Consider the following 25,869-nt stretch of genomic DNA (forward strand, 5'->3'; position numbering starts at 1 on the left):
TCCAGGTTCTCCAGTGACTCACTAGCGCTGTGGTAGCTTTTTGGTTGAGCCATTTGGATAAATAGCCATACGTTGATTTATTTCTGAATAAAGGTTTTAAACTTTCTTTAAATACTGGGCTTCCCTAGTGGCACAGCTAGTAAAGAATCTGCCTGCAATGTGGGAGACCTGGGCTTGATCCCTAGGTTGGGAAGATCCCCTGGAAGAGGGAACAGCTGCCCACTCCAGTGTTCTGGCCTGGAGAATTCCGTGGACTGTGTAGTCCATGGACAGTGTAGTAATTTAAGTCATTGTAATTCTGTTTAAGAAAGCAAATAGAAATGTTTCAAAGCTATAGTGCATACCTTTCTGATATATAGGGCCCATTGTCTGCCTATAAAAAGAGGGTCACTTCTTCCTTTGAGGGTCTCCACCTGCGCAAAATAAAAGGTGTTAGCTAATCACTTATCCTGCGGTGGCTGATGAAGTGGTTTTGTAGACTTTTGTCACTTTACTCATCAGCCCATCAGCAATGCATGCAGAGGCCCGGGAAATTATCCTTTGTGTCTTTGCTAGCTTATCATGGCAGAGATGGTCTTTTAGCGCCTGGAAATAAAGGAATCTCCCATCATTTTTGGGCTTGAAAACTGTGCACCGTGTAAATTGCTGCTCAGAGTCATCAGCTTTCGGTTTGGAAAGCAACACAAATTCGTTTCAATAAACAGATCAGGACACAGTTGTTTCCCTCTCTGTACCCTGCTTTCGCTGTGATAACTAGTGCAAATGGTTTATTTACATTCTCCCTTCAGTTTCTCATAAAATGTATGAAACCATGCATTCACACTTTTTAATTTTACACACACACACACACACACACACACAATTTATATAGTAAGTTTTTTTGAGAAATAAGATAACACTCTTTCTGCAGAGTGTTCTTTTTTTAACTTACCACTTGAAGGAGGAAGGAAAAACCAACATATTATTTTTGTTAAAAGGCAAAAAATCTTTTCACTTTTTTCAAGTTTTGTCAAATTTTCCCTTAGCAATTAGCATCTGGCTTACCAGAAAGATTTGCTAACTGTAAACCAAAGACTATATACCAGCACCAAAAAAGCTAACGTATAAGAGAAATTTAGACCAGTGTAGTTACTTTCTTGACTCACTGTGGTCAGAACGGAGTGTTTTTCCTCTCTGCCGTGCTTTTCTCGTGTTTCCCTGGCTCATCAGAACCTAGACACTGGGGAATAGAAAGCTGCCCTCCCTTTTTCCTGTCCCCCTTGTCCATCAGCCACCCAGTCCTAGAAGAGTCTAGGGAACCCACTTACTATTTTGAAAACTTGAAATAAAGAGTAAGAACCAAGCGTTTGCTTGTATGAACTGTGCCTGTACCTCAGGGAAAACATATTTAAGGAAAGGAAGATTCTTTTTATAGAGAGAATTTCGCTTCAGTAGAGACTGAGTTCCAAGGTGTGATGCAGTCTAGGCTGCTGACTTAAAGAGATGATCAGGCTTTACGTGCTTAAATCTCACCAGTGGACTTTATCCAGCTTCCAGTTTCCTGGAAACATTAGGGATATTTTAAATGACACTGTGGGAATGCAGTCCTCAGAGGTCACCTTTGGGAGACGCTGGAACAAAGGATCCCGTTACTTCAGCAGGTAAATTGCGAGGAAGTGAAGGTGGGGAGAGACCCCTGTGGCTGAGGGAGGTACCCGCGCTGCAGGGTACTGGCTCATGGGAGAGGAGCCAAAAAGACGCTTACAGGTGGTCTGCGGAATCCGAACACTGTATTTCATGGTATTAAGGAAATCCTTACTGTGGAGACGCGTGCTGAACGGTTTCTGGATGAAGTAATGTGCTTTCTGAGGTTTATTGACACAATTTCTGGGACAAACACTGGGTGGGGTTTGATGGACCAGCGGTGTCTGCGTGTTGATAGTTTTCTAAAAATTTGTTTTTAATTGGAGGGTCATTGCTTTACAGTATTGTATTGGTTTCCGCTGTACAACAGTGTGAATCAGCCTTAAGTATACATGTATCCCCTCCTTTTGAAACCTCCCTGCCCCCTCCTGTTTCTGGCTAATTAATCTGACTGTTCGGGTCTTACTTGCAGCACATGGGATCTTCCTTGGGTCACACGGGGTGATGCGTGGATTCTCTAGTTGTGGCTCATTAGCTGTGGTTCAGGGGCTCAGTTGCTCCACAGCTTGTGGGATCTTAGTTCCTGGACCAGAGATTGAACCTGTGTCCCCCTGCATTGCAAGGTGGATTCTTAACCACTGACTTCTTAACCAGGGAAATCCCTATTGATAATTGGTGAAGCTGATGATGATATGTATATGCATCCATGTGTAGCAGCTCATTTTACTCCTCCCAGTATTTTTATTTTTAGGTTTTTCTGTAGTAAAAAGTTCTTTAAAAAAAGGTTTTTTGTGGGTAGCTAAACGCATAGTCATCCTGCAGGTGAGATCTCCTTTAAATTGGATAATAAAGCTCCTTTAAATGATGTTTCTCAGACAAACACAACTCTTAAAATTTTTAAAATTTAATTAAAAATTTATTTTTAGTTTTTATTTTATATTGGACTCTAGTTGATATTGTCTGTTTTGTTAGTTTCAAGTGTATAGCAGAGGGATGCAGTTGTACATATACAAGTGTCCATTCTTTTTCAAATTGTTTTGCAGTTTGGGTGACCAGAGTTCCCTGTGCTGTTCATTCAGTAGGTCCTTATTGGTTGTCTGTTTTATATATAGCAGTGTGTATGTGTTAATCCCAGACTCCCAGTTTATCCCCCCTCAGTAGTGGAAGTGTTAGTCATTCAGTGAGCCATTCCCATCTCAGCTGCTGTGTGTAGGTGGTCGCCTGGGAGAAGGATGAGTCCCGAGCTCATGGGAGAGGCGTGCTGGTCCTAGTCGACCGTGATGCTGTCTCTGGTCTGTCCAGCAGAAGGCACCGTGGGCCCCTTGAGGACCATGCCCGTCTGCGGGTGACACAGTGTTCTGTTGGCCTGGCCGTGATGGACAGATGAAGGCAGTGGAGAGGATGCCGTGTGTGGCTTTTTCCTGGGAGTGTGTACACTGTACACGGTGTCTACAGTGTACACTATACATGATGTGTACACTACGTGGTGTGTACATACAGTGTGTACAGTGTACACTATACACAGTGTACACACTATACATGGTATGTACACTATACAAGGTGTGCACACTATACATGGTGTACACACTATACCCAGTATGTACATACACAGTGTGTACAGTGTACACTATACATAATGTGTACACTACGTGGTGTGTACATACAGTGTGCACAGTGTACACTATACACAGTGTACACACTATACGTGGTATGTACACTATACGAGGTGTGCACACTATACATGGTGTGTACACTACATGGTGTGTACATACAGTGTGTACAGTGTACACTGTACACAGTGTACACACTATACATGGTGTGCACACTATACACAGTATGTACAGTGTACACTATACTTGATGTGTACACTACATGGTGTGTACATACAGTGTGTACAGTGTACACACTATACAAGGTGTGCACACTATGCATGGTGTGCACACTATACACAGTATGTACATACACAGTGTGTACAGTGCACACTATACATGATGTGTACACTACATGGTGTGTACATACAGTGTGTACAGTGTACACTATACACAGTGTACACACTATACATGGTATGTATACTATACAAGGTGTGCACACTATACCCAGTATGTACATACACAGTGTGTACAGTGTACAATATACCCAGTGTGCCCTCTGTTTGCAGCAGCTCCCCAGGTGGTCTGATTCAAAGAGAATCTGCGATTTTCTGTTTGACTAAATATTGCCTGTATTCTTCATTTGTTAAAATCCAAGCACAGTTGGATGTAGCCTTTTGGAAGCTCAGTGGACTTTTGTGATCTGGGAAGGAAGCTGTGATGAGTTCGGGCAGTGTGCGTGGTCGTACAGAGTCGGTGGCCCATGAGTCGAAGAGGAGCCAGCGGACACAGGTGGGGTGCGGTACGGTCTCGGCCTCTGTTGACGCTTGGTTCCATCTTGCAGACCTGAGTCTGCAGGGCTCAGGGACAGTAAAGTCACTTCCCCACTTATTTGGCTGCATCGAGGCCTCGCTGTGGCGCGTGGGCTCTTTGTCTTGGTGCAGAGGCTGAGCGGCCGTGCTGCACGCGGGGTCTGAGTTCTTCACAGAGATTGAAGCCCTGTGCCCTGCGCTGGAAGGCACATTCTTAACTGCTGGACTGCCAGGGATTCCCCCTTGAATGTGTCTTGAGATAATCAGACTTCCAGTTTCCTGTGAAACTATGTGCTCTCAGAGTTTGCTTTCTTGTTTTGCGGAAGCATAAAGAAACCAGTGCTCTTTTTACACGCTTTGCTTTGTGTGGGTTTGAGGAGGTGAAAGTTCTGTTGTCCATTAATCGTTTAACAAAGAAGAAGGGTGTATCCAGTGTGTACTAAACGATAGAGGACTCGATTCTGTGACGCTGCTGGGTTTGTGGGGTTTGCTTTGTTCGTGTACATGGCTGACGGGGAGGCGGGGGAGTGGCCGCTTCCCTTGGTCTCGGTGGGGTCTCTGGGGGAGGTAGCCACGATGGGGGGCCTTCGGGGCCCCCACAGTCGCGTTTGCATCTGGAGCTCTCTGTTTTCAGGCTGCAGGTTCTTGGCTATGTCGGCGTCCTTATCATCTGGGCTCAGAAGCCCTCAGTGCCCCAAACAGAAAGGTTGGCACGGTGACGGAAGGCTTGTACTCTGCTGGGAGTTCCTGATGTTCATAGACACTCATGGATGAAGAAGATACGCAGTCGCTGATAATATGAAAGGCATTGTAGACACAGAGTCGTCCTAGTTACTGTAAAGGTGGCAGAATTCCATGTTGGAGTGATTGTCACCCAGCCCCAGGGACGGGGACAGGGAACTTTGCCGTCTCCTTGCTTCCTTTCAGAGGTTGTCACCCTCCTGTGGTTCTGACATGTTTGCCCACCACAGCTGATCCCAGCCGTCTGGACCAAGGATGGACAGACAGACACCGCCCTCCTCCTGAAGGACACGCCCCGGAAGTAGCACAGTCACTGCTGCTGGCGTCGGGTGGGCGAGAACTCAGCAGGAGCATGCCATGTGGAGCTCAGGGAAGCTGGGAGGGCGAACTCGCCCCCAGCTAAAAATTAAGGGAGCCATTTCTTTGGGGGGGAAGGGTGCATGGAGAGTTGTGTTGGCTTGAGTATACTAAATTCCTTTATTTTAATTGAAGTATAGTTGGTTTACAGTATTGTGTTTATTTCTGCTGTACAGGAAAGTGATCCAGTTAACATTTTTTTCCTTTATGGTTTATCACAAGATATTGAATGTAGTTCCCTGTGCTCTACAGTAGGACCAAGGTTTTGTCCATTCCCTATGTAATCCTTTGCATCTGTTAACCCCAAACCCTGAGTCCACCCACATACCGTCCCCCAGCCCCCATTCTGTTCTCCTGTCTGTGTGTCTGTTTCAGAGATAAGCTCTTTGTGTCTTATTTTAGATTTCCACCTATAAGTGATATCTTATAGGTGTTGGCTTTCTCTTCCTGAGTTATTTTACTTATATACTAGGAGTTCTCAGTAGCAGATTTGCTGGAAAACTGAATTTTGGGTAGGATTAGAATCAGCCAGTAATAATGCTATATTGCAGATGAAAACGAAATAAGAGGGACTTAAAAGGAATGTCGTTTACTTCTCTCTTATGTGGAACCCAGGCTGGCTTCGCAGCAATACTGGGAACACCACCACTGTCAGCGGCCCAGACTTAGCGGCTACCTTGTGGTTCAGGCTGTTGCTTGAACTTCTTCCGTCAGGCCAGCTGAGAGAGGGGAGGAAGGAAGAGGGAAGAAGGGGCACAGGGGAACCAGGCGTCTTTCAGAGAAAATTCCTAGAAGTTGCCACAGCACACGTTTGCCTTCATTTCATTGACCAGAACATCATCATTTGGCCATGCATGGAACGCAAGGCTACAAAGTGTGTCGTCCCTCCCCCCGCCGCAAGCAACAATGAGATTCATCAAAATCAGAGTTTCTGTTAGTAAGGAAGAGAATCACCAGCAGGCTCTGCTACATGCTGTCAGTTTGGGAAGAACAATCCCAAGCTACCTACCTGATATGCTGCAACATGGAAAACGATCAGAAAACATTTTGCTGATTTACAGTTGTGTTCACATGAGGCTGTCAGCCATTCCTCCCCTCCCACTCCTTATAAACACTTGGGTTTGTCGGGACGTCTGATGTTTACCGACTGCCATACACGGCTGTGTACAGTCAGTCACTCTCTTAGGTCCTTTCCTGATAAAGAGCAATCCCATCTTCCAGTGGACACATAGCAGCCCTGTCTGTCACTGTCTTGCAGTGCTTCAGAGTTGCATTCTTCGACATTCTGCTTTTCTGAAAGTGGACTCTCTTTTTTTTCCCTATTTTGCTCCCTAGAAGGATTTCCCCCTCTTTGTTTTAGAGTAGAAACAGTCTGAATGCATATTTTAGCTGTTTCTGGCTCAAGACTGAAGTAGTTGTGAGACATTGATTCTTCCCTAGACCATGTACAGTGACTGCAGAATTTTTGTCTTAAGACTTCCCTTGAGAAAATACTTCTTGTTCTCTGTAAAAAGCGACTTTTCTGCCTGTGTAGCAGGGTGGAAAGATTTGATTTACAATTAAACTTGGAAATGCAAAGAAAATATTTTCTTTTGAAAGGGAAGCCTCTGATGCAATTGGTGGGAATGGGAATCGGTGTAGCCACTGTGGAAAACAGTATGGAGGTTCCTCAGAAAAGCAAAAATAGAGCTACTGTTTGACCCAGCAATCTCACCCCTGAGCGTATATCTGGACAAAACTATAATTCAGAAAGATCCATGCACCCCTATGTTCATAGCAGCACTACTCACAGTACCCAGGATGTAGAAACAACCTAAGTGTCCATCGACATGGGTAAGGAAGATGTGCGTGTGTGTGCGTGCGTGCACGCGCGCGCACGCGCACGCACGCGCACGCACACAGAGGAATATTACTGAGCCTTGAAAAAGGAGGAAATAATGCCACTTGCAGCAACATGGGTGCAGCTAGAGGGTGCAGTGCTAAGTGAAGTAACTCAGAAGGACAGAGACCCTGTGTCACTCACATGTGGAGTCTGAAATTGGACACAGATGAACTTACCTGTGAAACAGAAACAGAACTCGTAGACAGAGCAGACTTGTGGTTGCCAAGGACGACGGGCAGGTGGGGAGGGAGGGACTGGCAGTGGGGTTAGCAGATGGAAGCTATGATACATAGAATGGATGAACAACAAGGCCCTACTGTATAGCACAGATAGCTATATTCAGTGTTCTTTGATAAACCATAATGGAAAAGACCACTCCAGTTCTCTTGCCTAGAAAATCGCATGGACGGGGGAGCCTGGTGGGCTGCAGTCCTTGGGGTCGCTACTAGTCGGACACAACTGAGCGACTTCACTTTCACTTTTCACTTTCACACGTTGGAGAAGGAAATGGCAACCCACTCCAGTGTTCTTGCCTGGAGAATCCCAGGGACGGGGGAGCCTGGTTGGCTGCCGTCTATGGGGTCACACAGAGTCGGACATGACTGAAGCGACTTAGCAGCAGCAGCAATGGAAAAGAACATTAAAAAGGGTGGAAGTTGTTTGTTTCGCCCTCCAGCGTCTCTGGTGTCTTCGGTGAGCCCCAGCCTCTCCTGGTGGAGGAAATGTGCACTGTTGTGCCTGTTCCCAGGCGCAGGGTCCGCGGCTGTGTGAAAGCCTCTGCGGTCCCGTGGCCCGGTCCGGCCTGCCCACCCCACCTGCCTCCGGCTCTGCAGAGGCGCAGGCCCCGGCGCGCACATCCCCCTCAGTGCGCCTGGCTCCCCCGGCACCTCTGCCCTGTCCCTGGCGTGCTGCCGGCTGCTGATCCCAAGTCAGTCACATGGATTTGGGGCTCATTCTTGTGGCTCAGGCCGTGTCCTTCCTTTCCTTGACTTCCCCTGCGGTCCTGTGGGGGCTGCAGCCCCTGCGAGGTCTGCCCAGGTGACCTGCTCCGCCGCCTCGTTCGGAGTCCCAGGGGACCACTGGCCAGGCTCTTAGGCCCTGCCGCCTTCAGTCTGTGCCGGGAAGGACCAAGGTGACGGGAGGGGAGGCCAGGAGCTGCCTTCTGCCTCCACGCCACTCTCACCTCCTGCTCCCCTTGCTGCGGCCTGGGCAGGGGATGTCCTCTGACCCTTGGTCCGGCCCGGGGCTCCTTGGTCTCCCACAGTCTGCCCGTCTGAAGCCTACACCGCACTCCCATTAACTGGTCCTGTGGCTCTGATGTCAGGCTGAACGGGTGTCTTTTCTTGTCCTAGAGGAGTGTTGCATGAACTCCTGATGAGGGAAAGGAATAAAACAATTTGTGAATTTCTCTCTGGATAGTAGCGTAGCTAGCAGAGTTACATGGTTCTGCTGAACAGTCCTAGTGTATCAGTTGAAATGACTCCATCTTGTGGTAACATTTCTGTGATTTTTTTTTTTTAGGGTGATGATCTCTTAGTGTCTAGAGGCAAAGAGAACCTATGAGTACTTTTGAAAATACTATTTTATGACACTTGATTTTATGGTGTGTGAAAATTTCAGTGTTCCTCTTTAAAAAAGTTTTTGTTGGAGTGTAGTTGATCTACAGTGTTGCGTTAATTTCTGTTGTACAGCAAAGTGGCTCAGTACATGTATACGTATATATCCTCTTTTTCACGTTCTTTTCTGTTACGGTCTGTCGTAGGATGTTCAATATCTGTGGTCTGCGGTAGCCCTTGCTGTCCATCCGTCCTATATATAAGATTCTGCATCTGCTCATCTCAACACCCAGCTTCCCTGGCAGTGCACTGATCAGGACTTAGCACTTTCACTGCTTTGGCCCCCGGCTCAGTCCCTGGTTAGGGAACTAAGATCTCACAAGCTGCTTGGCAAGACCAAAAAGTAAAAACAAGGAAAAAGTCCAAAACAAACTCCCAGGCCTTCCCCCTCCCCACCCCTTTGGCAACCAACCTCCAGGCTGGTCTTTATGTCTTCTGTTTTGTAGATATGTTCATTTGTGTCTTATGTTCCACATATAAATGATACCATATTGTAACTGTCTTTCTGATTATTTCACTTAGTGTGATAATTCTAGGTACATCCAGGTTGCTGCCAATGGCATTGTTTTGTTCTTTTTTTTTATGGCTGAGTAGTGTTGCCTTGTGTTCCTGTTTTTATGCCACATTGTCTTCATCCATCCATCTCTTGAAGGACATTTACGTTGTTTCTGTGTCTTGGCTGTTGTGAATAGTACTGCTGTGAACACAGGTGTGCGTGTATCTTTCTGAATTACAGTTTTGTGTGATGTATGCCCAGGAGTGGGGTTGCTGGATCATGTGGTAATTCTGTTTTTAGTTTTTTAAAGGACGCTCCATGCAGTTTCCCATAGCAGTTGCACCGCTTTACATTCCCACCAGTAATGGAAGAGGATTCTCTTTTCTCCATACCGTCTCCAGCATTTACTAAAATTTCATTGTTCTTAAACTTTTCGTCTCTCAGTCAGCCTCTTTCCTGGTAGTTTTAGTAAGAATGCGGACTTTGGGGACCCAGAGATGGCTAAAACCGATGACCGGCCAGGGGTTGGATCAGTCAGTCCTCTCTGTTGGGGTCTCAGTGGTTCCATCTCTCACTGTGAGTCCGTGCCTACCTCACAAAGTCGGGGTGTGTATAACGTGGGGGAGCCACGTGCCAGGACATCTGGGGTGCAGGTGGCCCCACTCATGCTCGTTCCCAGCACCAGTCTGCTCCGCCCCCGCAGCTTCTGTTGTGGTTCTTCTGCCCGGGGGCCGTCTGCCCTGGTGCCCACAGGCCTTCACAGGTGCTTGGGATGACAGTGGCCATTCTGCATCTGATTCCCCTTCTACTATGGTCAGTCAGTTCAGTTCAGTCGCTCAGTCATGTCCGACTCTTTGCAACTCCATGGACTGCAGCACGCCAGGCCTCCCTGTCCATCACCAACTCCCGGAGTTCACTCACACTCATGTCCATTGAGTCGGTGATGCCATCCAACCGAGATCCATTCTCTTGTCGTCCCCTTCTCCTCCTGCCTACTTATGGTCAGTAGGCTTCCCATTCTGCGTCCAGGTTTTGCTTTTCCTCCATAGACACGAAGTGCCTTGATGTTTTGCACACTCATATCACACCCTGCACTTCCCTGTATCAAAAGCTCTCCTTCGCACTTGCATATTTAATGCTTTGGGGGATATTTTCTGTAGCTCTTGGGCAGACTTTGCAGCTGAAGAAAATAGGCATTGGTTAATATTACCAGAAATTAGTGAACTAAAAAGACTGATCTCATCATGTGTACTTTATAATCCTATTTCTTATCTGATCCTTTCAGATTCTGAAAAGTACCCAGACTCTAAATAACTTGTAACTAGCTAAAATTATTCAAGACTTGTAAAATCAAGAACATATATCTTAATTTAAGTACTTTTCCCACATACAGTTTTGACTGAGAAGTATTTTTAGATTTAAGAAATTTATCTTAGAACCATGAAGTCATTTCATTTATCACACTAAAATATTTATGGCTCAGAAGTATTTTTTGACAGTTGGTTTGTGGAACTCCAGACCTAATATATATGACATTTCAATTTTGGTGGCCATGTTTACATAGCTCTTGGGTCTTCTCAAGGGACCCAATCCACAGTTACTATAATTAAGCCATCTCAGATTTCACATATATTTAGCCAGTGAATATTCATGAGGCTCGGGAGAGGATGAAGGAGAGGGCCTATGTTCAGAGTCAGTTGAGCACATATACACTTAAGGCCTGCTCTGGATGACCTGCTAAAGTACAGTCAGTCTGGATCTCTCAGCAAAGAGACCGACCCCAGAAAGAACGGGTCACGCAGTCACACAGGCCCCATCTGAGGAACAGAATTAAAAAAGTGTACAGCTGTAGAGGACAAACCAGTGGTGGGAGAGGGAAGTGGGGAGGCTCAAGATAGGGGTAGGAGATGAAGAGTTACAAACTATTGTGTATAAGGCAGATAAACAGCAAGGATATATAGTATAGCCCAGTGAATGTTGCCAGTATTTTACAATAACGATAAATAGAATATAACCTTTAAAAATTGTGAAGCACTATGTTGTATATCTGTAACTTGGAATAGTCCAGTTCATCAGCAGTACATCTAAAAAGCTATCAATTAAAAAAAAATTGTATGAAGTCAGACAAAAATCTGCCTTTACTATGAAAGTCAGTATATTTTGCTTATACTTTAAAAAAAGGTCAGCTTCTACAAAATAAGCTTTGTATTTCTTCTGTGGAATTAATGAATTTCCTTTAAAAAGTTTTACTTTGTATGAAGTTACAGTATGTCCACCAGAGGTCCCTTGGAGGGTATATATCACCATCTAATATTTTGATTTATTTTTTATTCCTATTGCGAAAAGACACAAGTTGTTGTTGTTTATAAATTTCATTATCAGGAGAAGTGGATTTCTAAGAAGGTTCCTGCAGACAGAAAGTTCTGTTCTGAGAAGCGTTACTGTGGTCTTTGTTGCAGGCCGCATTTTGGAGCGGTGGGCATGTGAGTGCTGTGTGGTTGCACTGTGCCTGGAGCCGGGTAATCAGCCTTGTTTTCATGGCAGCGGGAGCCTGTGATCAGGGTCACGCTGCATCCATAGCCGTGATTCAGTTCTCTGGCTACTCCAAACCTCATGCTGTTCACTTGCGATCACTCTTTTTGTTATCTTCCTAAAAATCTTCTCCAGGGAAAATTGGTTAACTTATTCACAAATGGTTCAAAAACTCACTACTAGATGGAGATCTGCAGCTTCTGAAGCTGCTAGAGGTTAGCAGAGGCCCTGCGGGGTGCCTGATGATGGTGGTATGTGGACTCCAGGCCCCATTTGAGACAAGCGCATGTAAATTGACCTGACACCGAGAGGGGTTCCCGTTTTATGCTAAGCATTCTTCTGTTTTCATGGCTTTCATCATATATTTCCAGTCTTTCTTCAAGTCTTTGAAATGGGTGGTATTGTCTCCATTTTACAGATGAAGAAAATAAATTTTAGGGAGTTTTATTAACTTGCTGCAGCCTGTGGACTTCCCGGGTGGCACACTGGTAAAGAATTCGCCTGCCGATGCGGGAGACACGGGTTCAATCCCTGGGTTGGGAAGATCCCCTGGAGAAGGAAATGGCCACCCACTCCAGTATTCTTGCCTGGGAAATCCCGTGGACAGAGGAGCCTGGCGGCCCATGGTTCATAGGGTCACAAACAATCAGACAGGACTGAGCAACTGAGCACTCACACACAGGGTTATTAGCAAGAGAGGGGGTGTGAGGCCAGGTCTTTCTGCCTTCAGAATTGGTGTGCTTTGAAAGCACCTTGCTGAAGCTGGGAGGAACCTGAAGTTACGCTCCCCGTCCTTCGTGCCGTCCTCACCGTGCTGCGGGTCCTTACCGCCGCCTGTCTTTAGGGGCCTCTCCTCCTGGCCCAGTTGCCTGGGTCTCTTCCACACGCATCTGTACTTGATCCATGCCTGACATCGCACCCTTGGTTCTCCATATTTTGCCTTTTCTGCGATCTGTCCTCTTTGCGAACCAGTTATACTCTGCATCTCCTTGTCCCATATATTGAAAACACAGACAAATATAAATCAAAGAGATAAAGCAAAACAGGTGAAACTCAGCCTAGTTTGCAGTGGTGCAGATTGCTGTGACACTGTTGGAAAGTGCCAGCATCCATCCGCAGGTGAGTGAATAGCAAACTGGGGCATCCACACGGTGAAACACCGCTCCATCATCCTAGGGAACAGATCATGAGTACACGCATGGCAGCGACACGGATGAATCTGAAAAACGCGAGGCTAGTGGTGTCCTGGAGCCTGTGAAAGGCCCAGCTCCGCAACTGTGGAGTAGCTTCCGCTCAGCCCAACTGGAGAGAAGCCGTGGGCGGCAGTGAAGGCCCAGCACAGCCAAAAAATAAATTAAAAAACCAAACACCCCAAAAATGTGAGGCTGGGGACTTCCGGGTGGTCCCATAGTTAAGAGTCTGCCCTGCAGCGGGGGCTGCGGGTCAGTCCTTGGTTTGGAAGCTGAGCTTCCACCACTGCAAAGCAGCTCCGCCAGTGCTGCGACTGCAGAGTCCCTGTGTCGCAGTGAAGATCCCACATGACACAGTGAGGGTGCCGTGTGACAGCTGAGATCTGGCAGCCAAACATATAAACAAGTAGCTTTTAAAAATTCAGCCTTGATCATTAAAAAAAATGTTAGCCTGAGTGAAAGAAGCTGCACTCAAATCGATTCTATTTATGTGAAATTTCAGAACCTGTGACACTATAACAGTAAACATCATGTTGCCTTTGGGAGGGGTGTGGGGTGGACTGCAAGGGGCACAGACGTGTGGAGATATTTTCTGTCTTGTTTTGGGTGCCAGGCATCCTAGCAAACAGTTTTTGAAACTCTCTTAACTGAACACTTAGCATTGACTTTATTTTGTTTAAAAAGTAAAATAAAGCTAAGGTTCTTTTGCATAATTCATGGCAGTTGTCATGCAGTTTTGCCAGTTCTGGCTTCCGGTCTCTTTTCCCGCCGGACGGAAGCAGGTATGGGACATGACATTTTGTAGGCATCTGTGCCTGGCACTTTGTGATATTGGGGAGGAAGAAATATTTCTCTACCTTTCTAGGTTCTGCCTGGTCCAAGAATTAAATTGATAGGAAACAGGTTAACGAGATAATTAAACAAAAGTTTAATAACATGTATGCATGGTCCCTTAAGGAGAAGGCAATGGCAAGCCACTCCAGTACTCTTGCCTAGAAAATCCCATGGACGGAGGAGCCTGGTAGGCTGCAGTCCATGGGGTTGCTACAAGTCAGATGACTGAGCGACTTCACTTTCACTTTTCAGTTTCACATTGGAGAAGGAAATGGCAACCCACTCCAGTGTTCTTGCTTGGAGAATCCCAGGGATGGGGGGGCCTGGTGGGCTGCCATCTATGGGGTCGCACAGAGTCGGACACGACTGAAGCGACTTAGCAGCAGCAGCAGCATGGTCCTTTAAATACCATCTTCAGCTGAAGACAAAGGAGGATATGGAGGTGGGGGCTTGGGACTTTAAAGGCAAGAAAGGGAGTTCACAAGAAGAGCGACAAACAAAGGTTTGGTGAGCAAACGTTTGCTGGGCCAGGCAGACGCAGCGGGACACAGCGTGGACTCTGCCCCAGGCCCTGTTCCTGACCACACGTAGCCCTATTCCTTGCAGATAACTGGAGATAGCTCTGTGCTGGGAACAGGCCTTCTGTCTCAAGTCTTCAGTCAGCTGGGGGAAGGTCAAAGTTTCTTCTGAGTCTTTTGGGCATTGACTGTTTTCAGCTGGACAGAATCCATAGCTAGAGAGGCCTTTTGGGTTGGCAGATTTTGTCTCTCTTGGTAGGTTCTCGAGATACTGTTGAATTCATGGAATACTACCTTCTGAAAAAACCTGGTCCATTAGAAAAAAAGAGTGTGTTTGGAATAGTGGGGGCTGAGGAGGATGTTTAACATGGTCTTTAGGTGCCTGGAAATCTAAGCTTCATAGAAGATGCAGATCAAGCCTTTATGAATTTAGTTACAGAGGTTTGCCTACAAAAAAGTGAAGACTGAGTTTGTATATTTTTAATGGTTTGCTTTGAATTTTTTAGTCTCTAGATGTCAGGTGATGCCTGCAGTTTAAACTAGCATCGCTTCTCTAAGCGTCTCCCCCTTGTTTTGGAATAGGTTTAGGCAGGTCTCTGACTCTGCCCTCAGGGCTGTGAAAGTACTTCACTGCTGAATAAATCTGAGTTTACAAATTCCCTTTCAGCAGCCAGACAGAGATGCTGAACACTCAGTTGAGTTTGGCTAGTGAGCCACGTGGTGGTGCCCTGCACTCTGGGGGAGCCAGAAGCTTGTCTCCTGAGAAAAATTCCCCATTTAAAGCCAAACTTTAAATGTTTGCCTGAGCCTGGTGTTTCACTCCCAGCCATCCGTGTTTACGATGACACCAGGAGCAGTCAGGAATGGAAGGCATCAGACATTTTTGTACAAATTGAGGGGTTCTCAGCAAAACTCCCACAAGAATGCCTGCTATACAACTTCTCCTTCCAACTGTAAAAAATATATTCCTTGAGGAAAAATGGGAAGAAAATACTGATGTTGTAACTGGCATTTTTGTGTCCTGGAAACTGCACTGTTTAATGAAAGCGTGATCATTTTGTTCCCATGCTGGAACTGAGTTGCTCACTTTTCTGTCCTTGGATATTGAAATTATTTCACATTTTTCTGTCAATAGGTAATAATTAATAAGAGCTTCGTAAATTTTGAATACCAGGCAAGGATTATATTTAGTGTTTTTTTTCATTGATAATCTTTCATTGTTATCCTTGGTTTACAAATGAGGCAAAGAAATTGTAATTATCTAAAAATTTTATGGCCAGAAATTTTTAGAGCCACACATAATAAACAGGGGAGCATGCATAGAAGAAAGAATGGGTTCTTTTTAAAAAAATTATTTTTTACTGCACTGGATGGCTTGTGGGAGCAAGAATTGAACCTGGGTGCCACAGGGAAAGCTCTGAGTCCTAACCACTGGACTGCCAGAGAAGTCCTTTCATTTTCTTATTGAAGTAGAGTTGAGTCACACTGTCGTGTTGGTTTCAGGTATACTTAATGTTGAGATGACTGTTTTCTTGTATAAATCTCGGTCTGGGCTTTGGATTTTCTGTAGCCGTGTTCCAGAGGCAGTGTGGCCTTAGGGGTCGAGAGTATGGGAGGTGAGGCTGTGGTCAGCCGTGGGTGATCCCTGATTCTCTACTAATCCACTCAGTAGGAAAGAGAAAATAAGCTATGAAGTTTAGATTAAAAGTCTTACGTTAGAAATATTTCCTGTGTATTGATTTTCTTATACAATATTGTATGAGAATATTCTTAAAATATTACAATATTCTCAAGAATATTGTTGTGAATATTCAAGTTAACATTCTTACACAATATTCACTTGAAATATTGTACACGTTCAGGGAGAAACGGGGACAGGAGAGAGGCAGGCCCCTTACCTCCACTGACTCACCCTATTCCCTTCTGACTTGACCCAGTAGCGTCCAGGTGCCTCAGTCCCCTCCACTGTGAGGGTGGAGGAGAACAGCAGATCTCCACGGTGAAATAGCAAATGCTTAGGGCAGGGCGTGGCTCGGGGGGTGCTGTATTAATGTCAGGCATTGTACTTACTAAGTCAGAACACATAACATTGTGAACATCATAAAAGCTCCTGTGTCACTGTCGCCAGCTTCCCAAAGATGCCATCAGCACCGCCTCAGGGTGTCCGTTTTCCCACCCGGAGTCAGCTGTTAGCAGAACCTTCTTGAGAGCATCTGGTGCCACTGGCATGCGCTCATTCAGGTTTCTCTTCTTTGACTTTCTTCTTTTTGGGGGCTAGGATAGGCATGTTGTTTCCGTATAAAGATGGATGGGGAGGGGTCATGGGATTGGAATGTTTGGAACCACTCTTCTAATAGTATATAATAAAGGTGCGTAGCTGCTGCTGCTAAGTCGCCTCAGTCGTGTCTGACTCTGTGTGACCCCATAGACGGCAGCCCACCAGACTCCCCCGTCCCTGGGATTCTCCAGGCAAGAACACTGGAGTGGGTTGCCGTTTCCTTCTCCAGTGCATGAAAGTGAAAAGTGAAAATGAGTCCACGCTCAGTTGTGTCTGACTCTTCGAGACCCCATGGACTGTAGCCTACCAGGCTCCTCTGTCCATGGGATTTTCCTGGCAAGAGTACTGGAGTGGGGTGCCATTGCCTTCTCCAGAGGTGCCTAGAGTCTTTAGAAACTCTGGGAAGCATCTCTGAGGATCCACTTTTTTGAAACTTGGCTTTGGTTTTCAAGGAAAAAAAGCTGGTTGGTAAGGCAAGAGTTCTGTAGGAAGTGAAGGCGTGCAAATGGTCAACCCAGGGTGATGCTCTGGTGGATAACCTGGGGAGAAGCTCTTTGCTCCTCTGACTTCAGTCAGAGCTGTTTTACCTCCTTGTTATCTGGGGTGTTCTGAGTGAGCTCTGGTTGGGAGAATGCAGCCCTGGCTAACACAGGTTTGAAGATCTTTTCTGCAGAAGATGATGTAGGCCCCAGGGGGGCTCTCCTGGCTTCTCAGATGCTTAGTCATCTGCCCGCCTCTCTTGCTTGTCAGCGATCCTGGGAGGGCCTGTGGGGGGCGTGTGGTGGTGGTTGCGGTGGGGGTGATGGGGGTGATTATCATGGTGGGGGTGATGGGGGTGATTATCATGGTGGGGGTGATGGGGTGATTATCATGGTGGGGGTGATGGGGGTGGTGATAGTAGTGGTGAGGGTGGGGGTGATGGGTGGGAGTGATGGGGTGATGGGGGTGATTATTATGATGGGGGTGATGGGGGTGTGATAGTGTTGGGGGTGGGGGTGATGGGGTGGGGATAGTAGTGATGGGGTGGGGGTGATGGGGGTGGTAGTTGGTGGCTGTGGTGGGGTGATGGGGGTGGGGACAGTGTAGTGGGGGTGGGGGTAGAAATGGTAGTGAGTGTGGTGGTTATGGTGGTAGCGATGGGGTGGGGTGGGTCATGGCAGAGCCCTTCTGGGGTGGGTTGAGTCACCTGGTTTGTGGCTCCTGAAGTCCACGGGCATGCTTCCTGATTCTGTAACTAATACAGGTGCCCCCACAAGCTGTAAGCTACCCTGAAATAAAAGCCCTGGGCAGGAGGCAGTCTCTCTGTGAAACAAGCCTCTGTTGACGTTTTCCCAGTGACTGGGGTCTTGTTTTTGGTGATCTCCACCTTCTTAGCCTGCCGCTGAGTCTAGCTCAGCTCTTACAGGAGGGAAAGCACACGTGAGTCACCCTGTAATTCCTCAGCCTTGGGCGAGTGTAACACAGATCTGACCTGTGCAGACTTTCTGTCCTGCGTGGTGCTTCAGAACAGCAGCGGTCACGTACCTTCCAGCAGTGTGGCTGCGCCTGGAAGGTTCTTGGTGTTCTCCTGTTCCTGTGTTTTTAGGATGCTCAGGTGGAGAAGGTAGATTAAAAGCAGATGCTGGGAGTTTTACATCCTTGGCCAATTCTTGGCCAGTTGTGAGAACAGATACCAGTGAAGTCCCCTTGTGAGCAGAACCCGTCAGTGCCGTTTGGTTTCCAGCCGCCGACCCAGTGGATACTGTCCCGGGTCCGACAGCGGGCGCGCGGCCGCGGGAGGCCCGGGAGGGCGTCTGCGGGCGGCTCCGTGCAGCCCCGCCTCGGCCTGCGGAGCACATTCCCCGGCCCTGCCGGGATTCCTGACGACCTGGGCAGAGCCAGACTGCGTTTTGTTCCATGGCGATTACACTTGGGGGGTGATGGCTGAATATTTTGTTACGGGTTCTCTTTTCACGGTCTCTAAAGACTCATCACTGCGTATCCCAGCCTGGGCGCCGCCCTCTGAGGAGGCCTCACCGGCTGCTCCGCCCTTCTCCCCCTCCCTCCAGCCCCTCTCCCCAGCCTCCATCCCTCCCCCTCCAGCCCCTCTCCCCAGCCTCCATCCCTCCCCCTCCAGCCCCACCCCTCCCCTCCCTCCCCTCCCCATCCCCTTCTCCCTCCGTCCAGCCCCACCCCTCCCCTCCCCTCCCTCCAGCCCCTCTCCCTCCAGCCCACCCCTCCCCCTCCAGCCCTTCCCCCTCCCCATCTCCCCTCCCCATCCCCCTCCCCCAGCCCTCCCCCTCCCCCCTCATCCTCCTCCCCCTCCTCCTCCCTCCTCTCCCCCATCCCATCTGACCCTCCGCCCCCAGGGCCAGCAGCCAGAAAGCAGGCGCCCGTAGTGCAGGTGTTCCTCTCCATCTTCAGAGCCCGGTGGGGTGAGCCTGCCCCTGCCTGTCTTTTCTCTGTATCTTCTCTAGAGAGTGTTGTTTACTCACTAAGTCCTGTCTGACTCTTTGGAGACCCCAGGCTGTACCCCTCCCCCCCGGGCTCCTCCGTCCATGGGATTCTCCAGGCTAGGAGACTAGAGTGGGGTGCTGTTTCTTTCTCCAGGGGGTCTTCCCTTCCCAGGGACCCAGCCTCCTTCTCCCGCAGAGTATTCGATACATAAATAAATTAAAAACTTGGAACAGTTTTTTCCTCACAGTTGTTAATAGTCCTACACAGCACATCTTTCTTGTAAAAGATAGAAACATTCCATCTAGAAAGATGCAAAATGAAATGTGAAATTTACCAGCACCACCCCCCCCTTCTAGTTTTAGCCCCTTTGATGAAATGGCTCTTTCTCAATTTGGTGTGTATTCCCTCCCTCTCTCTTTCTCTATCTCTATATATAATTTTGCGTTTTTTCCACTTAACTGTATATCTTACAATCTTTTCATGTCATGTTGTACACGTTTCCCCTTGTTAGTATTCTAGAAGGTGGATTAGGTGTGATTCATTCATCTAGTCTCCTACTGACTGACATTTCAGTGGTTTCATGCATTTTGCTACAGTAAACATCCTTGTATGCTGATCATATATATACAGATATTTCTTTAGATTGACTACAGGCAGAATTGTTCGTGCAGGAAGTTGTTTGCATTTGTAATGGATCCTGGCAAATGCCCTCATAATTTGCTTTAGTTGCTGTCACTCTTATAAAATTTATGCTGGTATGAAACCTTTTGCTTCGTGTAGGTTCCTTGATTGGAAGACTGGGGGAACCTTTCCCTGAGTCTTTTTCATTCCTTCTTTGAATTGTGTGCTGACATCATTTGTAGTGGGGGAGGGACTGTCTTTTTATCTTATTGATTACTAATGGGATTTTTCATCTACTTTGAATATTCTTGCTGTGTATTATATTTATAACATATATTTGTCATTTTTTAAAACTTCATTTATAGCATCTGTTGTATCAGGGCTTCATCAGATTTGTCAGCCATTGATATGTTCATTTTGGGGGGGTGTAAATGAGATGGCTGGATGGCATCACTGACTCGATGGACATGAGTTTGAGTGAACTCCAGGAGTTGATGAGGGACAGGGAGGCCTGGCGTGCTGTGATTTATGGGGTTGCAAAGAGTCGGACACGACTGAGCGACTGAACTGAACTGAACTAGTTTTGAAACCCTCTTCCTCCCCAACTATTTTAAAACATAACTTTTAATACTTTCTTCTAAATGGTTTGTTTTGATTTTTTCTCATTCTCCTTTCTGGTATTGTATAGTTTCCTCATATACTGTCAAGGAGGCTACATCTGAAGATTTTATTATGCTGTTGTCAGCACCATCTCCTTTTTAATCTGTCTTCATTTTCTTGGGAGGAAGTTTAAGGATTTCTGAAAGAGTAAAGAGCTTCTCTATGAAGATGATCGTTTAGATGTGCCTCCTTTTGAAGTGTGGCTTTTCACCATACTTAGATCTAGCAAAAAACTGTAGGTCATGCTCTGACCAGGGAGGACCTGTGATAGAAAATAATGTCAATTTTATTTCGATTCAGATCTTAACAAATAATAGTTATAAAAAACACTCAGAAAAATCATCAGCATTGGGAATTTAAGTGGATAAAAGCAGTAATGATAAAAGGAGAGCCCTAGAGGTTTTACGCTATCATTTCCTGTAGAAGCAGAAGAATTCTGTCTAAGAAGAATTGAACTTGAGAATGAAGAAAAGAGAAGCTCTCTCCCCCAGAGTGTTAAGCTGCGTGCATCTTGGAGATGTGCTGAGACTGGAAGTAAGGACACAGAGCTGCACCAGGCTCCTCGGTGGGGGACCAGCTGTAGGCTTGGAGTCAGTGGGACTTTGAGGTCGTGACTAAGCTGAGGAGTTACCGGGAAATAACACTGGTCTACTTTCATCCATGGAGTCCTGGGATATTTTGCAATCTTATTCTTTTTAATGATGAATAGATCAATGGCATGATTTTGGTGGAATTGTCCTGAAAAGAGTGTTGTTAACAAAGTGGGTTGGGGGAAAGCTTGGCTAGGGCTCCGAGACATCCAGTTTCTTCCTCTCCATCCGTGGTCCCCCAGAGGCGGGGCACACAGACCGATGGACCAGCTGGAAATCGGATGTCAGCTGTGCTCATGGGGACATCATGATGCTTCTGGTATTGGGGAAGAGTTTTCAGCCAAAATGGGATTGCGCCTTCAATCCCCAGTCCCAATGTCGTTGGTCGCGACCTCTGTGGGTGAAGGTCCTGACAGCTGGGCGGGGCTGCTGTTACTGGGATGAGGCCCAGGGCCCGAGTGATGGGGGACGAAGCTCACGGTGGGGGTGGGGGCTCGTAGGGGCCGTGGCATCAGGTCTGACTCCCGCACTGCCCCATCCCTGCCCACCCGAGCTTCCTGGTCACAGCCGGTCAGTCTCAGGAGCTTGTCATCTCATGAATCCCAGCTGTTTCTTCCAGCCAGTTTTCCTTCTTCTGTAACAAATCTTACAGCTTCCCCCCACTGCTTGCACCATCTTGTATCACAGAGGTGCTTCCTGGCAGGAGCAGGGAAATTCCCCAGACCCCCTTTTCCTCTGCCTCCCGTCTTCCCTCACACGGACTCCACACTTCATCTTGTCTTTTCCCTCTGCTCCCCTTCTGTCTATCTGTCCCTTCTCTCTCTCTGTTTGGAGAGCCTTTTGCCAGGTGGCTCCTCGTCTTCCAAATCACACCTGACCGTTATTAGTAAATGCGGAGGTCTCATTCTTGTCCTAAATTCCAACGTGACGCCCTGGGAAGCCCTGCTGAGTATCCTTCCTCCACCCTCTAGAACCACTGATCTGCAGAAGGTGAATTCCATCTTTTGTGTATCCCCACCACTGAAGATCTGGCCAAGCCTTGCCGTTTCCTTTCTGTTAGCTTGTTTTTTGAAAGCTGGCGTCTTGTTTTCCGAGCATGAAATGATAACGTTGAATGCGCTTCTGAAAATTGCGTCTTCTCCCCACCCTCTGCCCTTGCCGGCTGTGTGATCCTGCGCACATGTTTAAGCTCTGAGTGTTCAGATCCTGCTGTGAGTGGGTGGCATGATCCCATGACGGATTTTGTTCGCATGCCTGGCAGTCTATGTGTGTTCCATGTCTGTAGGTAAAAATAGTACCTGGCACATAGCAGGCACTCCCTGAGTGTTTGCTAGCGTTATCGTACTCTTTCAAGAAAGTAGGTAGGCTGAGGCTTTTTGGTCGTGGAGTTTGGGGCTCTGAAACAGACAGTTGGAATGGGAGAGAAAGTGAAGGATACTTTAAACTTTTGTAGAAGTTGATATAATTTTCTCGCAATCTATTGAGAGTAGGCTTAGCGATCATACTTGAACGTTTCAAAGCACATTCAAAGCCACTCTTCACCTGGCTTTGTCTTTCCCCTTGACCTGGTCAAAGAGGCAGGTTCCCTGTTGCCAAATGTTTGTTGTTTGTGGAATTACTGTTTGCAGTTTCTATTCCAGCAGGTCTGTTTGCCTAATGTCTCAGACAAACAGACTTCTGCTGAGGACACTTGGTCTGGTGTTTCTTTAGAACAAAGGTCCTCATTTCTTGACATTTTTCTTCATGCTTGAAAGTGAAGTCCTTTTAAATTGAAGACTCCTTGTTTTTCCTACATTATTAGATTGGGGCTTCTGTCATTTGATGACACAGAAAAGAAGTGGGTTTTGGCATCAGATTTCAGGTCCCACTTAGGCTCTGAAATCTCAGGCTAGTTTCTTAATCTTCCCCACCTTGTTTATGACATCATTAAAATGTGGATGTACCATCCAGCTCAAGAATCATGGTGAGATTCACGTGGAAATGTGTGAAGGTACAGAAATACCTGACGGTGGTATTTCCCCTGAAGGATTTGTGTCCAGCCTGTAAAGCTCAGCTTCCTATATAAATCACCTTCATGGTGTGCCTGTCAGAGATGAGTTAAACTAGTTGAGCTGGTTGTTTTCTTTTTTTATTAATCCCGGAGAATCCTGCCGGGGTGTTAGAGGAGGGAATGTGATGAGCTGGTGCAGCAGTGAAATCTAACATCTGATTGGTTTGCCCGGTTGCAAAAAAAGTTAGGCAAGCACAACTTTCTTTTCAAGGGACTTCAGTTGAACAGCTCTAAGGGTCAAAGGAGAAAGAGATGATTTAGTTTCCTTTTAGTAAGAGTTGTCTGCGTCCTGGCAAAATAGTGGCGGAGGCGGGCTTTGCTCATGTTTGTTTAAAAGGGGGAGTTGACTGCTTGTGAGTGGGAGTGTCTAGTCAGTGTTTTCCCTCCTGTCCAGAAACTTGCCAGGACTCTGACACATGAGTGCTGGTACGGAAAGCTTAGGGAGCTGCCGGACAGATTTCCTGCGGAATGATGGGCCAGGTCCTGAGGGACGATGGAGGCTGGAACTCGAGGCTGGTGGCGCTGATGTGCTGCATGGGTCAGTAGCCACCTGTCCGCTGGCCTCCGCGCTGCAGGCTCGGGAGGGGGGTGTAGGACCCGATGGGTCCCATGGCAGGGCTGTCGTAGACTGCGGGGCTCCTTTCAGAGTCTGGGCGGGCTTCCATGACCACTCCTGCGGCTCCCTGGACAGGACTTCCCCCTTGTTGTTGGACCTAGGGCACGCATTGAGATAATCCTGTAGTTTTTTTATGGGTGATACAAAGTGGTTTAGCTTTGATTGGATTTTACCGAAGGCCAGACAGTGTAAGTTGTAATAATCAGTACTCTTTTTATACTTTTTGTTTTTTCAAACTCTGCTGTTGTTTGCCTTCTTTGTCATTGTGGAATGTTCAGCCACGTTGTGTTTTATGAGGTGATCATAAATGTATGTTTTCACTTAAGACATACTCTCTAAATGAAGTACTTTTCCAATAGAGGAATGTTTTAAAGCTCCATTCAGAAAAATAGTTTGTAAAACCAGCAGAATCAGTTAATAACTCAAGAGAGTCTTTTCCTTTGTGTTGCCTTAGCAACGTTGCCCTAAATATAAACCTCAGTGTTAGACCTCCCTCACTAAAGTGAAAGAAAGAGCCATTATGAAACTTATAATTGGAAAATTAGATGGTGTCATCTTGAATACTCCCTCTGGAAATAATGTGTGTGGAAAGTGGTAGATCACTGTCTGCCCAGACTTCAGTTATTCCCGGGGTTGTAAGTTGCTTTCTAAAAGAAAGTAGAGGCCCTGAGTCCACGTTAACTCTTTCCTCATTACTGTAGCATCCTGGGGGCCTGTGAGGGTAAAAGACCCTCATCTAGGGCTACTGTGGCTTAAAAGGTTAGGTTATTATTGTTAGAAAACAGTATCAGAATCTATGAATCACGTGTTATTTAGTTCAGATTAGTCTTCGTGTCTTACCCGCTACTTCAGCTGTGGACCGTGATCCCCAGATACTACCTTAGTATTGACCTGCTAAGTGTCTAACACCCACCTTACATTTTCAGTAGTGCTTTTGAGCTACTATCAACCACAGCAAAACGTCAGTGATCGAAAAAGCCTTTATATGGTTGTATTATGTGAATAAGTCTCATTATTTGATCATTTGATGTAATCAGCTTTCTTGATCTGTCATGTGGCTAAGAAATTAACCAATACGTGAGTAATTTTTAAGAACTTGTGTTCTGTTCTTCATAATCCTTAAAATATAGGACTGGTTTTTATTAATTTGAGAAAAAAAATATATATTTAAAAGGAAAAATAAGAATTTAATAATCATTAAATATCATATAATTAGATTGCTTCTAGTTTTTCATTGTAAATTATTCAATTAACATATCAATACATATGGCTTTCCATGACCCAATACATATATTTTTTTATTTTTAAATTTATTTTTTTGAAGTGTAATTGATGTATAATATGTTAATTTCTGCTCTACAGCAGAGTGATTCAGTTACATGTATATATACTTTTTTTTAAAATGTATTTTATTAATCATTATGTGGGCTTCCCTGGTGGCTCAGAGGTTAAAGCGTCTGCCTCCAATGCGGGAGACCTGGGTTCGATCCCTGGGTCGGGAAGATCCCCTGGAGAAGGAAACGGTAACCCACTCCAGTATTCTTGCTTGGAGAATCCCATGGACGGAAAAGCCTGGTAGGCTACAGTCCATGGGGTCGCATAGAGTCGGACACGACTGAGCGACGGAACGGAACGGTACTAAAAGGAGTTTGTATGATACACATCATATGTTAAATTTAATGGGACAGAGTAAATTTGTTAGAGTTCATATTATTATGGTGGTTTAGTCGCTAAGTCATGTCTGACTCCTGCGGCCCTATGGACAGTAGATTGCCAGGCTCCTCTGTCCATGGGATTTCCCAGGCAAGAATACTGGAGTTGGTAGCCATTCCCTTCTCCAGGGGATCTTCTTGACCCAGGGATCGAACTTGGGTCTCCTGCATTTAAGACAGATTCTTTACTGACTGAGCTACCAGGGAAGCCCTCATATTATTATGTGATGATTCAATAAATTAATAAAATGTTGGTAGATAGTTATAGCGGAGAAGGCAATGGCAAGCCACTCCAGTACTCTTGCCTAGAAAATCCCATGGATGGAGGAGCCTGGTGGGCTGCAGTCCATGGGGTCGCGAATAGTCGGACACGACTGAGTGACTTCACTTTCACTTTTCACTTTCACACATTGGAGAAGGAAATGGCAACCCACTCCAGTGTTCTTGCCTGGAGAATCCCAGGGATGGGGGAGCCTGGTGGGCTGCCGTCTATGGGGTCACACAGAGTCGGACACGACTGAAGTGACTTAGCAGCAGCAGCAGCAGATAGTTATAGGAATGCTTTCTGGAAGCTGTCTATTCTTTTATTATAAGGATTTTTTAAATGTAGTTTCTTAAAACATTATTTTTGACTGCACTGGGTCTTCACTGCTGTGCATGGGATTTCTCTAGTTGTGGCAAGTGGGGGCCTTCTACATTGTGGTGTGCGGGCTTCT

The 25,869-nt window shown here is 46.4% G+C and overlaps 1 protein-coding gene across 21 annotated transcripts in view; it reads left to right on the forward strand.

The window, feature by feature from the left end:
• Window positions 1-25,869, forward strand: part of DST (dystonin) — a 542,031-nt gene that overhangs the window by 203,897 nt on the left and 312,265 nt on the right. Inside the window, exon 1 of one of the 21 annotated variants that reach the window (XM_055406669.2) lies at window positions 23,207-23,363. The exons of 19 other annotated variants lie outside the window; for them this stretch is intronic. In XM_055406669.2, coding sequence (XP_055262644.2) covers window positions 23,294-23,363 — 70 coding nt within the window. In that variant the 5' untranslated portion in view covers window positions 23,207-23,293. Of the gene's footprint in view, window positions 1-23,206; window positions 23,364-25,869 lie in introns of those variants that run through there. One more of the 21 variants, XM_055406672.2, reaches the window with a different exon arrangement.

Source organism: Moschus berezovskii, chromosome 23 (genome assembly GCF_049115385.1).
Source record: "Moschus berezovskii isolate FMDL1 chromosome 23, NW_MosBer_1.0, whole genome shotgun sequence".
NCBI classification, from domain to species: domain Eukaryota; kingdom Metazoa; phylum Chordata; class Mammalia; order Artiodactyla; family Moschidae; genus Moschus; species Moschus berezovskii.